General features: G+C 41.4%; 1 protein-coding gene across 1 annotated transcript; it reads left to right on the top strand.

Annotated features, from left to right (window-relative positions):
• Positions 1-3,220: 3,220 nt before the first annotated feature.
• On the top strand, positions 3,221-10,297 carry LOC137436685 (androgen-induced gene 1 protein). The gene is made up of 6 exons (XM_068130676.2): positions 3,221-3,646; positions 7,287-7,430; positions 7,573-7,674; positions 8,697-8,812; positions 9,267-9,448; positions 9,554-10,297. The coding sequence occupies exons 1-6, from the start codon at positions 3,491-3,493 to the stop codon at positions 9,571-9,573; spliced, it is 720 nt and encodes a 239-aa protein (XP_067986777.1). The 5' UTR covers positions 3,221-3,490; the 3' UTR covers positions 9,574-10,297.
• Positions 10,298-12,464: the final 2,167 nt, after the last annotated feature.

Below are 12,464 nucleotides of genomic sequence, written 5' to 3'. Positions count from 1 at the left end.
GTCAATCAGATGAAAAGAATGACCATTTAAATGATGCAGTATGCAGTTATTATTCAAATTTGAAGTCAATCTGATGGAAAATTATTATTTTTCAGATGAAAATTGATGATTTTATAAGTTCGCCCTTGAGGTGACCTTTGGACCTCAAAAGTAGTGGGTTTCCCAATTCAGTGAGGGACTATGTAATTGCTGTCTCATTTACAAGTTATTCAGATAAAAATGTACGATTTTAGAAATTCGACCTTCAATTGACCTTTTGACCTCAAAATAAACAAGCTTCTAAAGGAGACTACCTCTACAACTTAGTTTCATGACAATCGGTTTAGAATTGTGACCTGTGGGCGATTGACAGACAAAACAAACAAACAAGAAAGACGTCGTGCAGAGTTGGAAAATCCAGCACCCCCCCACTCCCCGACCCCCAAAAAAGAAGTTGCCATGGATACATCAGATTGTCCATTTCGTTAAGTTTAAAATTGACAATCTTAATAAAGGCCCAGTTCAATGAGATGAAAATTGATTATTGTTCAGATGAAAAGTGATGATTTTAGAAATTTGACCTTGAGTTGACTTTTGACCTTTGACCTCAAAATCAATCGGTTTCTCAGTTGTGAATACCTCTACAACTCGGTAAAGTTTCATGACGATCGGTTTAGAATTGCGACCTATAAGCGATTGACAGACAAACAAACAGACAGAATAAAGAAGTCCACCGACCTATATACTTGCAAATCTTCGATTTTTCAAGGAACTAATTAACCGAACCGATCAACATACTTGGCGAAATGTATTTCTTTATTTCGCCAAGTAACAAGAAAGATGTCATGCAGAGCATGATACTTGAGAATTCAAAACATACAATTGTTGCCATGGAAACAACAATTTGGTTATTTGGAAAATGTGACCTATGAAGTGTTTTTTTCATTCATTGTTAAGCATAACAAATGTGGTTGATACGTTTTCTAATTGCCGCATAATAGGTGTTTTCCATGTTTTGGACAGCATTGACCTTAACATTTGACTAATTTTCACCAGATTTTATACACATACACTACACATGCGTACAAATTAGCTGTGAACGTTTCAATCTGATATATTGAACAATTCCTGAGCTTTGGCAAAAATACAATGACAAAAAAAATAATCCCATTTGACTATAATGTGGGAGAAATGGTTGTCATGAACGCCGTTTTGTCTTTGACACGTTGGACTGTTTCTATTGCACGTGGCACTTTCACCTACACCACCAACAAAGGTAAGCAGCACCTGAAAAAACGAACGATAAATGTAATTAATTAATTCTATTTTGCGTCTTCTTATGTTGGTAGTGAGGTGATTTACCAATGGAGGCCTTTTGATTATGACTGGCGACCCCCAAGTGTGATTGGTGATTGCAGAATCCCCTCAGAAAGAAGGTCTAACGGGGTCAATAGGGGTTTTAGGGTTATAAAGGGTCTTAGTGGTCTTAACGGCTCGAGGTGTCTTAGGTGTCTTAAGGGTCTAACGGGTCTTGGTGGTCTTAAAGGTTCTTAGGATTTAAAAGGATCTCAGGAGTCTTAAGGGTCTTAGGGTTATAAAGGGTCTTTGGAGTCTAAAGGGTCTTCATGGTTTTAAGCATATTTGGGGTTTTAAAGGATCTTAGGGTTATAAAGGGTCTAAAGGGCGTTATGTGTCTTAGGGGTCACAACAGTCTTTGGGGGTCATAAGGATCTTTGAAGTCGAAAGGGTCTTTGGGGTCTAAAGGGTCTTCCAGGTCTGTGAGGGCTTAGGGATATAAAGGGTGTAAAGGTTTTAAGGGTATAAATGTTTTTTAAAAGGTGTGAAAGGTTAAAATGGTCTAATGGGGTCTAAAAGGTGTAAAGGGCTCTCAAGGTCGACATGCCTAAAAGGTATGTTCCAATCGTCAGTGATAAATAGAGGTAATTCATTGTAGATGTAGTCAAGGTCCATTAATAAGTAATGAAAAGACTCGTGGACGAACTCGTTCCAACAGTACTTTTAGTTTCATAAACAGTATGTAATATATAGACATCAAGTGAATCGCTTGAAAATCGACGATTTGTGACCTTGACCTTTTGACCCCAAAAACAATAGGCTTCCAGCTTGTCACTACCTCCACCACGTGGTGAAGTTTCTCGAACATCGGAGTGAGAATGTGACCTTTAGGCGATTGACAATGAACAGACTAACAGACAAAGGTGAAAACATTACCTCGGTCTACCATCGGTGGTGGAGGCAACAAGAGTTAACCTCAATACAATAGTCTACCATCCGTCAGCCAATCACGCAATAACCGCTTGACCTACACAGATGAGCCATCTGGAGTTATATGTTGTGTGCACTGCCCAAAATGTTGTCCACACTGTGCACTTACCACCAAACCCTGAACACTGCCCAAAAGACACCACCTCATACCTCATCGGAAAGATCTTGGACAGAGGAGTTGTATGGTGGCATATTTGCAAGGTTTTAGATATAAATAATGGGTTTTCGCGAGTTTAATTATAAATCACTAATCAATAAGAAACCGAAGCAGTTAAAATCAACAAGTGAGGTTTTTTGAACTATGATGTTGGGGAAAAAAAAACGCCTTTTCCCGAAATAAGGGATAGTCTTTGGAAAAAAAAAAAAAAAAAAAAAAAAAAAGGGTGGGCCCATTTTGAGGGGAAGATATCAGCTCCGGAAGGAACCATTTTGAAGGGAAGAAATAAGCTCCGGAAGGAACCATTTTGAACTTTGAAGGGAAGAAATAAGCTCCGGAAGGAACCATTTTGAAGGGAAGAAATAAGCTCCGGAAGGAACCATTTTGAAGGGAAGAAATAAGCTCCGGAAGGAACCATTTTGAAGGGAAGAAATAAGCTCCGGAAGGAACCATTTTGAAGGGAAGAAATAAGCTCCGGAATGAACCATTTTGAAGGGAAGAAATAAGCTCCGGAAGGAACCATTTTGAAGGGAAGAAATAAGCTCCGGAATGAACCATTTTGAAGGGAAGAAATAAGCTCTGGAAGGAACCATTTTGAAGGGAAGAAATATGCTCCGGGAGGAACCATTTTCAAGAGAAGAAATAAGCTCCGGAAGGAACCATTTTGAAGGGACAATGTGAGCTCCGGGCGGAACCATTCAGAAGGGAAGAGATTACCTCCGGGCGAAACCATTTTGAAGGGACAATATGAACGACGGGCGGAACCATTTTGAAAAGAAGAATTGAACTCCGGGCGAAACCATTTTGAAGGGACGAGATTAACTCCGGAAGGAACCATTTTGAAGGGACAATATGAGCTCCGGGCGGAACCATTCAGAAGGGAAGAGATTACCTCCGGGCGAAACCATTTTGAAGGGAGAATATGAGCTCCGGGCGAAACCATTTTGAAGGGATGAGATTCACTCCGGAAGGAACCCTTTTTAAGGGAAGAGATGAGCTCCGGGCGGAACCATTTTGAAGGTGAAGGGATTAAGGTGTGGGCGGTACCATTTTAAGTGTCAAAGAGCGATGGCAGGGCGCGCTCTGTGTGCGGCTGTGCACTGTGCCGTCGTTTCTTGGTACATCGTTTCGCTAATAGAGAACGAATCGGTGGCACTGAAGAACGTCGTGCTCGGTAGGAGCACGTACGGTGGAAAATGGAAGTTTCTCACTTTCTTGGACATGGTAAGCGGACAAGAACATGTTAATCTTTCATTGTCACCACATCCATTATCATTAACGGTTAACACACAATAAATACGGTTTACAGTATGTGCCGTCTATCTTTGTATGCAATTACCTTTGTTGAAACGGAAGTATTATTCATTCTATTACGTTTCTCATCACAGAATGAATTGCATTAATTTTGTATTCGATTTTTATTTTTATCCCTCCTTAAAATTGTTCGATCACGTGGTTTACTCGTGATAACGTGTTTAAACATTAAGACGATTTTGCTTCAATCTTTTGTTGACGAAAATGTTTTCGAGGCTTCGCGCAGCTCGCTATGTTACATTTTATTTTGAAGAACACGTGGTATTTCTAAATTAAAATTGGTTTTATTTCCCTCCACAATATCGCAATAGAAATACAGTGAAAGAAACTAGAACGGCACTCGGTACAGATCATACCGACGGCAGCTTGAACTGTGTACGTTTTGTATCCACTGATGGTGATAGTGATAGGCCAGATCTGGATTCGGACCTGAAGCAAAATCGAATCGACTTGTCCTTCCCACCTGTCCACCAAGTTTCGTCCAAATCCCTCCACAACTTTTTGAGATATCGTGCACACACACACACACACACACACACACACACACACACACACACACACACACACACACACACACACACACACACACTAGAGGAACGGGCTTGTTTTAGCTGTGGATAATGACTGTACCTGAGTTGGTGTGTTGTCATGATTTACACCAATCATAATACAAACAATTATTTTGCACAAATTTATTTGTAGTGTTTATGATATTACATTTTTATAGGCAATTTAGGTTGAAAAATATATATAAAATTCAAAAAAGAACCCCTCAGCACGTACATACGGGAGAGATAGGTGCAGACTGGAAGTTTGGGACAATTACACCTCACCATTACGTTATTAAAAACACCTCACCACCAAGTAATTCAAAACACCATCACCAACTAATTTAAAGCACCTCACCACCTCATAATTAAAAACACCTCACCACCAAATATTTCAAAACACCTCACCACCACATAATTCAAAACGCCTCGCCACCAAGTAATTCAAAACACCTTACCACCACGTAATTCAAAACACCTCACCACCAAGTAATTCAAAACACCTCACCACCTCATAAATCAAAACACCTCGCCACCAAGTAATTCAAAACACCTCGCCACCAAGTAATTCAAAACACCTCACCACCTCATAAATCAAAACACCTCACCACCAAATATTTCAAAACACCTCACCACCACATAAATCAAAACACCTCGCCACCAAGTAATTCAAAACACCTCACCACCAAGTAATTCAAAACACCTCACCACCACATAATTCAAAACCTCACCACCACATAATTCAAAACACCTCGCCACCAAGTAATTCAAAACACCTCACCACCACATAATTCAAAACACCTCACCACCAAGTAATTCAAAACACCTCACCACCAAGTAATTCAAAACACCTCACCACCTCATAAATCAAAACACCTCGCCACCAAGTAATTCAAAACACCTCACCACCTCATAAATCAAAACACCTCACCACCAAATATTTCAAAACACCTCACCACCACATAAATCAAAACACCTCACCACCACATAATTCAAAACACCTCGCCACCAAGTAATTCAAAACACCTCACCACCAAGTAATTCAAAACACCTCACCACCACATAATTCAAAACACCTCACCACCAAGTAATTCAAAACACCTTACCACCACGTAATTCAAAACACCTTACCACCACGTAATTCAAAACACCTTACCACCACGTAATTCAAAACACCTTACCACCACGTAATTCAAAACACCTTACCACCACGTAATTCAAAACACCTTACCACCACGTAATTCAAAACACCTTACCACCACGTAATTCAAAACACCTTACCACCACGTAATTCAAAACACCTTACCACCACGTAATTCAAAACACCTTACCACCACGTAATTCAAAACACCTTACCACCACGTAATTCAAAACACCTTACCACCACGTAATTCAAAACACCTCACCACCACATAATTCAAAACACCTCGCCACCAAGTAATTCAAAACACCTCACCACCACATAATTCAAAACACCTCACCACCAAGTAATTCAAAACACCTCACCACCAAGTAATTCAAAACACCTTACCACCACGTAATTCAAAACACCTTACCACCACATAATTCAAAACACCTCACCACCACGTAATTCAAAACACCTTACCACCACGTAATTCAAAACACCTTACCACCACGTAATTCAAAACACCTTACCACCACGTAATTCAAAACACCTTACCACCACGTAATTCAATACACCTCACCACCACGTAATTCAAAACACCTCACCACCACGTAATTCAAAACACCTCACCACCACATAATTCAAAACACCTCACCACCACGTAATTCAAAAGACCTCACCACCACATAATTTAAAACACCTCACCACCACGTGATTTAAAAACGCTTCACCACCACGTGATTTAAAAACTCCTCACCACCACGTGATTTAAAAACACCTCACCACCACGTGATTTAAAAACACCTCACCACCACGCGATTTAAAAACACCTCACCACCACGCGATTTAAAAACGCCTCACCACCACGTGATTTAAAAATACACCACCACGTGATTTAAAAACATCTCACCAACACATAATTCGAAATACCTCACCACCACGTTATTAAAAACACTTCACAACCATGGAAACAAAAGTTTCAGGGAGTAGTTCAGTGACAACAGACATTGCCCAGATATGAAGAGAAATAGATAAATGACTGTACCTGAGTTGCTGTTTTGTCATGGTTTACACCAATCATAATTCAAACCATCATAATTCACAAATGTATTTGTAATATATGCGATATTACATTTTATAAACAATTGAAGTTGGAAAAAAACAAAAATCCCCCAAAAAATTCCCCCCCCCCCCCCCCCCCTCAAAAAAAGTTGGGAATTTTTCAAATAAAATACTCTTAGGACATACCGACGGGAGAGGTAGGTGTATACCAGAAGTTTGGTAGGATTTCACAAAAGTTTGAGGAAGTAGTTCAGTGACAACACAGGACAGACACTGCACAGATATATATATATATATATATATATATATATATATATATATATATATATATATATATATAATATATATATATATATTCAGATACATACATACATAGATGCATAACTACCACCTCCCAAAGACGAGTTCATTAATCAACACAAACCTGGTGGATGAACAGAGCACTGGCATAAGAGGTAGTAGTATTAGATGTAGTAGATTTAGATGTCGTAGTAGTAGTAGTAAATTTAGATGTTGTAGTAGTAGTAGTATATTTAGATGTAGTAGTGGCTACTACTACTACTACTACTACTACTATAACAGAAACTATGAAGTTTGACTGTAACTGATTTGGGTGCAAGTTTGTTGTATATTCAAGGTGTTGGAGATGACCCACCTACCCTCCCAGAATTTCGATTCCAGCAAATGATAAATTTGAAATTCACCCGGGTAATGCCTTAGATGTCTTTCGGAGAATTGCCTGGGATTCGCTCGAATCGACCTCCACCTCCCCCTGGCGGGTGGTAATCCTGATAAATGTTCTCGTCCATTACAGATCCTGCAGACTGCTTATTTTTGTGTTGCTCTCGTCGTGGATATTTTGGGACAAGACCACGATGGCCAAAGGAATGCTGCACCCAAAGGTGTACAAAAACTACGCAACTACATGTTCGGCATTTTGGCTTTCCCCGTCGGTTTGGTAAGTGGTCTTTCCATCACGGGGGTTGAATGTCTGGCGTTGGGGAGGTGAGCGAATAATGAAGGGACAGAGAGCCGTTGCTTGCATTGCATCTGTGCTCAGTGTGACGAATTTACTTGTAAATAATGCACGTGTTTTACAGTTTGTGGTATTGACTTTCTGGATGATCTATGCTTTTGACCGGGAGCTCATCTACCCCACATATCTTGATTTGGTGATTCCAGTTTGGCTAAATCACGCCATGGTAAGACTCCGCACGGAAATGAAAACAATAGTTGTAATTTTTACCCTACCTTCCACGTAATGAGCCATCCCAGCAGGTGAGATCGAGTAAGGTCAGTAAAGGTGGGAAATATTCCAGGAAGATATTTGGCTGCACAACAGTGTGACTGCCAGTGTGGAGCGTTGTGTAATTTCCATTTTTTAGGAAGCTTCTTGTAAAAGCAGATCCGAAATAGGTCCAAGTGAGGCTGCGTGACCAACCCTATGTGCACTGTTGCAGAATCCCCAGGGGTGGAGGTGAGACGAGTCACGGAAAGGACAGATGCTCCAAGACCAGAGAGGAGGCGGCGGTAGATGATGTAGAGACCACTGACCTGACTGTGATGTGAATGTGATTGACCCATAGACTGGTCTTCATCGCGGAAGTTTTCAATGATCTTGAAAGCCTTGGTTTCCATGGTGTCGAGCTGTGCAAGTTGGGAGACAGGTGACACCAGTATAGAGGGTTGAGCAATTCTCCATCAAGCTACGGATGAAGACCTTGTCGGTAGATAAAAGTTCAGGTGTGCCAAGGAAGGACTTTGCACAACCGAGGATGCCCAGTCTGCCACTGGCCTTGGAGGCCAACTTAGAAATGGGGTTTGGCCAAGAAAGATAATGGCTGATCGTGATTCCCAAAAGTTTGAGTGACTGTACCGCTTCAAGAGGATTTTTAAGGAAGTAGATGGGAGGGTTTTCCATACGTGAGAGCGAGTGTGATATTTATCAGGATTGAACAACATATTCCAAGTGTTTGACCATCTTGTGATTCTATCAAGGTCTGAAAGGAGGGAAGAGGCTGCTGCTTGCCTATCTGAAGGATGAGGGAAGTCACGGCAGAGGGTGGAGTCATCAGCAAATAGAAAAAGGGGGTTTCCAGAAGGTCAGAGAGATCATTGATGAGGATCAGGAAAAGGATGAGGCTAAGAACACTGCTTTGGGGGCACTCTGGCCTTGTTTCCATCTTTTTTTCCTCTCTCATCCACCTTCCCACCACATGTGAAGCATACAACAGTGATGCCTTTTTTGCTGCTGGAGATGACAATGATTCCGCACGTCTACCCGCGACGTGGTGTTGGCATCGCTGGAGTGATATCTTTTGGCATCTGCTACCTCATCTGGTAAGCCTTTGGCGGCTATCTTTCTCTTTTCGAGAATGTTTCTCATGCAAAAATATCAAATTATGTACTCTAAAGGGCTACGACTATCATATTGGGTGCTTATGCGTATTACGATAGCTCATGGATGTGAATTTACATTTTCAGTTTTAATTATTTTGAAACCATACTAATTCATGTCGCTACTTTCCAAAAGATTAGCGGTGGAGGCTAGGGTCTCAAGCCGCATTGGTGGGTCTATGGCTGCATTTCTCATTCACTTTTGGTTCAAAACACAGAAGATATAAATTTGAAAAGCCTGAGTTTTACATGACAACTTTAAGCAAATTGGTGTGGTATTTTACCGGTCTACAATTTTACCCCCGTCTCCCATCTACAATGTCCCTGAGCTTGTGACTTACTTGGCCTTGATAATGTCTCGGATTATACGCCTGCAGTTGTTTTGTCATCCATGCAGGACACTGTGGATCCGGTACGCGGGGGGCTTTTGGGTGTACCCCATCCTCGCGTGGCTGGCAGGCCCCGGCCTTGTAGTTTTCATCCTGGTCGGGGGACTGGCGCTCACGGGCTTGTATGTGCTCGGCGAGGTCATGAATGCACGTCTCTGGCCTGGACTTGAGGGAAATCGGGACTCGGTCGGTACGTATGGACCATCGCAACATCCATCCTCTCGGATGCCCAGTTTGAATTCCCTTATTATTTTGGGAACGGGAAATCAAGGGAATTTTTAAAATGTGTTTTCAGCTCGACATAAGAACAAATAAGTTCTTCCAATAACGGCCTTCATCCCATTCCACGACGTGGTGGAGGAGTTGCTCAACCAGCCTATCAGAGGAGCGATCCTTAAAACACCACTCCACATTGGTGGTATTTTATATCCGCACATGAATTGGGTTTGTTGTACTATTTACATCATTTATTAATTATTGTGATTAAGGCTCTTGGATTCGTTAAACTTGCACTTTTATAATCGATTATTCAAATGATTACATTGAATGTTTTATGTACAAATTTAATGCAAGCTATTTGCTTGCAATGTATGGTGTAAATCACACTTTAAATATTTGTGTGTGTGTGGAGTTGAAGTGATCGTTTGTTAACAATCGACGCAATTATAAACATCCTCATTACTCGAAGATTTTCCACTTGTTTTCCTGCACATTAATTCATGCCAAACCGAGAAGCAGAAACTTCGGAGGGCTTTGTTGACGATTTGGAAGTTGCAAGCCAAAGCTGTGCTAAGTTGACCGGTTCACGCACTGGATTGTTTAATGCATTTGAGTTTGCCTCTGTTTGTGTAACCTCTTTCATATCAACAACAACAAGGCAACTCTCAAGGTAATTCTGGAATCGCACTGGGAATAACCGTTTACATTCTTCGTGTTGTTCGGACTAATGATTTGCTGCATTTCTATTATTCTGAAGAATATCGAACCATTTGTGGACATGTTGATTGAACAATGGTTTGATTAAAATAAATAAACCGTTGATTGTTTTTTGTCTGAAAATTTCTGTGTTAATTTTGGTGTATATTCACTCCAAAACACAAACTCATTCTGCCTTCAACTTGTACTTCCTGTACCTCATTCTTTACCTCTCCCTTTTCTGAATATCTTCATTGAAGAAAATGCTTCTTCCTTCTTCCTTTAAAAGCTTTTAAAAACATTATAATGTTTCACTTTCCTTATTACCTGCGACGTGTTCCAGGTCTACAAGAGCTCTGTGTTGATGCTGTTTTTGGGGGTCAATTTTTTAAATGTGCACCCATTGGTCAGACAGCTGCCAGACTCCACCCACATTTGTCACTTGACTCCACCCACCATGGCACCCAGATGAAATAATATGGCCACCATCTTTGTTTTCTGGTGGGCCTAAGACATCAGGCCAGTCGGCCTCTGCTGATTATTATACACTACCCTGGTTTGTTGCATCAGAATTCCATTGGCTTTGTTTTGGTCGAGTGTTACTCATGCTGAGGAGGTGTTCTTCTGTTCTTCATCACAATCTATTCCTATTATTATTCTTCACAAGGCATATCTTTCAAACCTCTCTTACACGTCAGCGCTTTGCCCGTCACCCTCCTCCAGTTCCAACAGCACGACCATTCTCCATGCCTTCAACAAAAATTCTGTGCATGACAATCAAAGCCCCTCCACATTATTTTCCAGTGTCAAACCCCTCCGTGTCAGTACCCCCTCCTACTTCTGCAAACCTGCATTCTTTCAACCTCCTCATCTTCCTTCCCCATCATGCCTTCTCCCATCTTCTCAGACATCATCTGTTTAACCGAATCCTCCCACAGGACGTTCCTGACTCCATAGTGTCTCTCGTTGGCTATTGCCTCCTCTGGTTTGGTTGACCTGAATCCTGTCATGGTGGCGGAGTCTCACCGTACACCAATAACTAAATTTCTCACTGTCCGCGTACTGATTGTGAACCTCCCTACCCCCAGGAGTACCTTTGGCTGCGACTTTCCCTCCACTCCTACCTCGTGTTTGTCTGTGTGTTGTACTGTCCTCCAAACAGTGAGGACTCCATCTACATCTCTATCTCGGACAATGTGGACCAACTTTTAACCACTCATCCCAACTCTCTTCCTTTTTCCATGCTTTTGTCATTTCTTCCCCTCTCCCCAGGTTTCTGCATGGTATATGCAGTCCACCCCTTTCTGTTGAGACTCCCAGAATCACTGTTCACCTCCATTCATTCGTTCCTCTCTTTTCCTGCCTATGGAACTAACTTACACATTCTCTTCAATCTCATACTTCCCTCCAGGTCTTCAAGACAGCTGATCACCACCATCTCAGATCACCACCCTGCCCCCCCAATCCCAACCAAAACTATGATCTTTACCACTATTAACTCTGCTTCCCACTACCCCCAAGCCCACCTTCCAAATTTCCAGTTTTCCTTTTCTCAGAGTTTTCTTCTGTATCCATCTGGTCCACCCCACGAGTCCTCCTCTACTCCTCATTCCTCCCCATACGCATTATTTGTCCCGAGTCTCCCTTCACCTTGGCCTTCAACTCCACTGTTGGTGTCCTCTCTCTCTCTACTGTTCCTTTTGGTCTGTTGCGTCTTGATCTGTTCAGTGTTTTGGCTCTCATCTGTATACAAAAAACTTGGGGCAATACCCCTGGGTGCTCACCTGATAGAATAAAGCAGTATACTACACTGACAAAATATATTTTAACCCACTTGGAACCCCTGTACACCCCTTTAGATCCTGATTTTCTTAATGCTGTGAAAAAAAACTGGTACATTACGGGTGATGAAGGTTGTGGTCAGGTTTAATCAAAATCGTGTGTACTATTTTTGGCGGTCAAACCTAGACCCACTTTGACCCCCAATAGCCCCCGATTTTTTTTTAAATTTATTAAATAAATGAACCGTGAACAAACTTGAGTTGCAACATACCAAATATCATTTGGGCCGAGTGTGGTCACAATCCCATCAGCAGTTTCAGAGAAGTTGAGTGTTTGCAGACGGACAGATGATTTGCCATCACATAAGCTTCTGGGAACTACATCCCAGGTGAGCTAAAAAAAAAATACTATGAGAAATTAATAAAATTATGCACTTCAAATTGTTATCCGATTCGCAGCTTTGTCTAGTTATCGTGCTGCAATAAGTTAATACAGCAAGTACAAATCAC

The sequence above is a fragment of the Myxine glutinosa genome, chromosome 11, assembly GCF_964187855.1.
Source record: "Myxine glutinosa chromosome 11, kmMyxGlut1.1, whole genome shotgun sequence".
Lineage (NCBI taxonomy): Eukaryota > Metazoa > Chordata > Myxini > Myxiniformes > Myxinidae > Myxine > Myxine glutinosa.
Note: the sequence above shows the minus strand (reverse complement) of the source record. Positions and strands in the feature narration are given on the sequence as shown.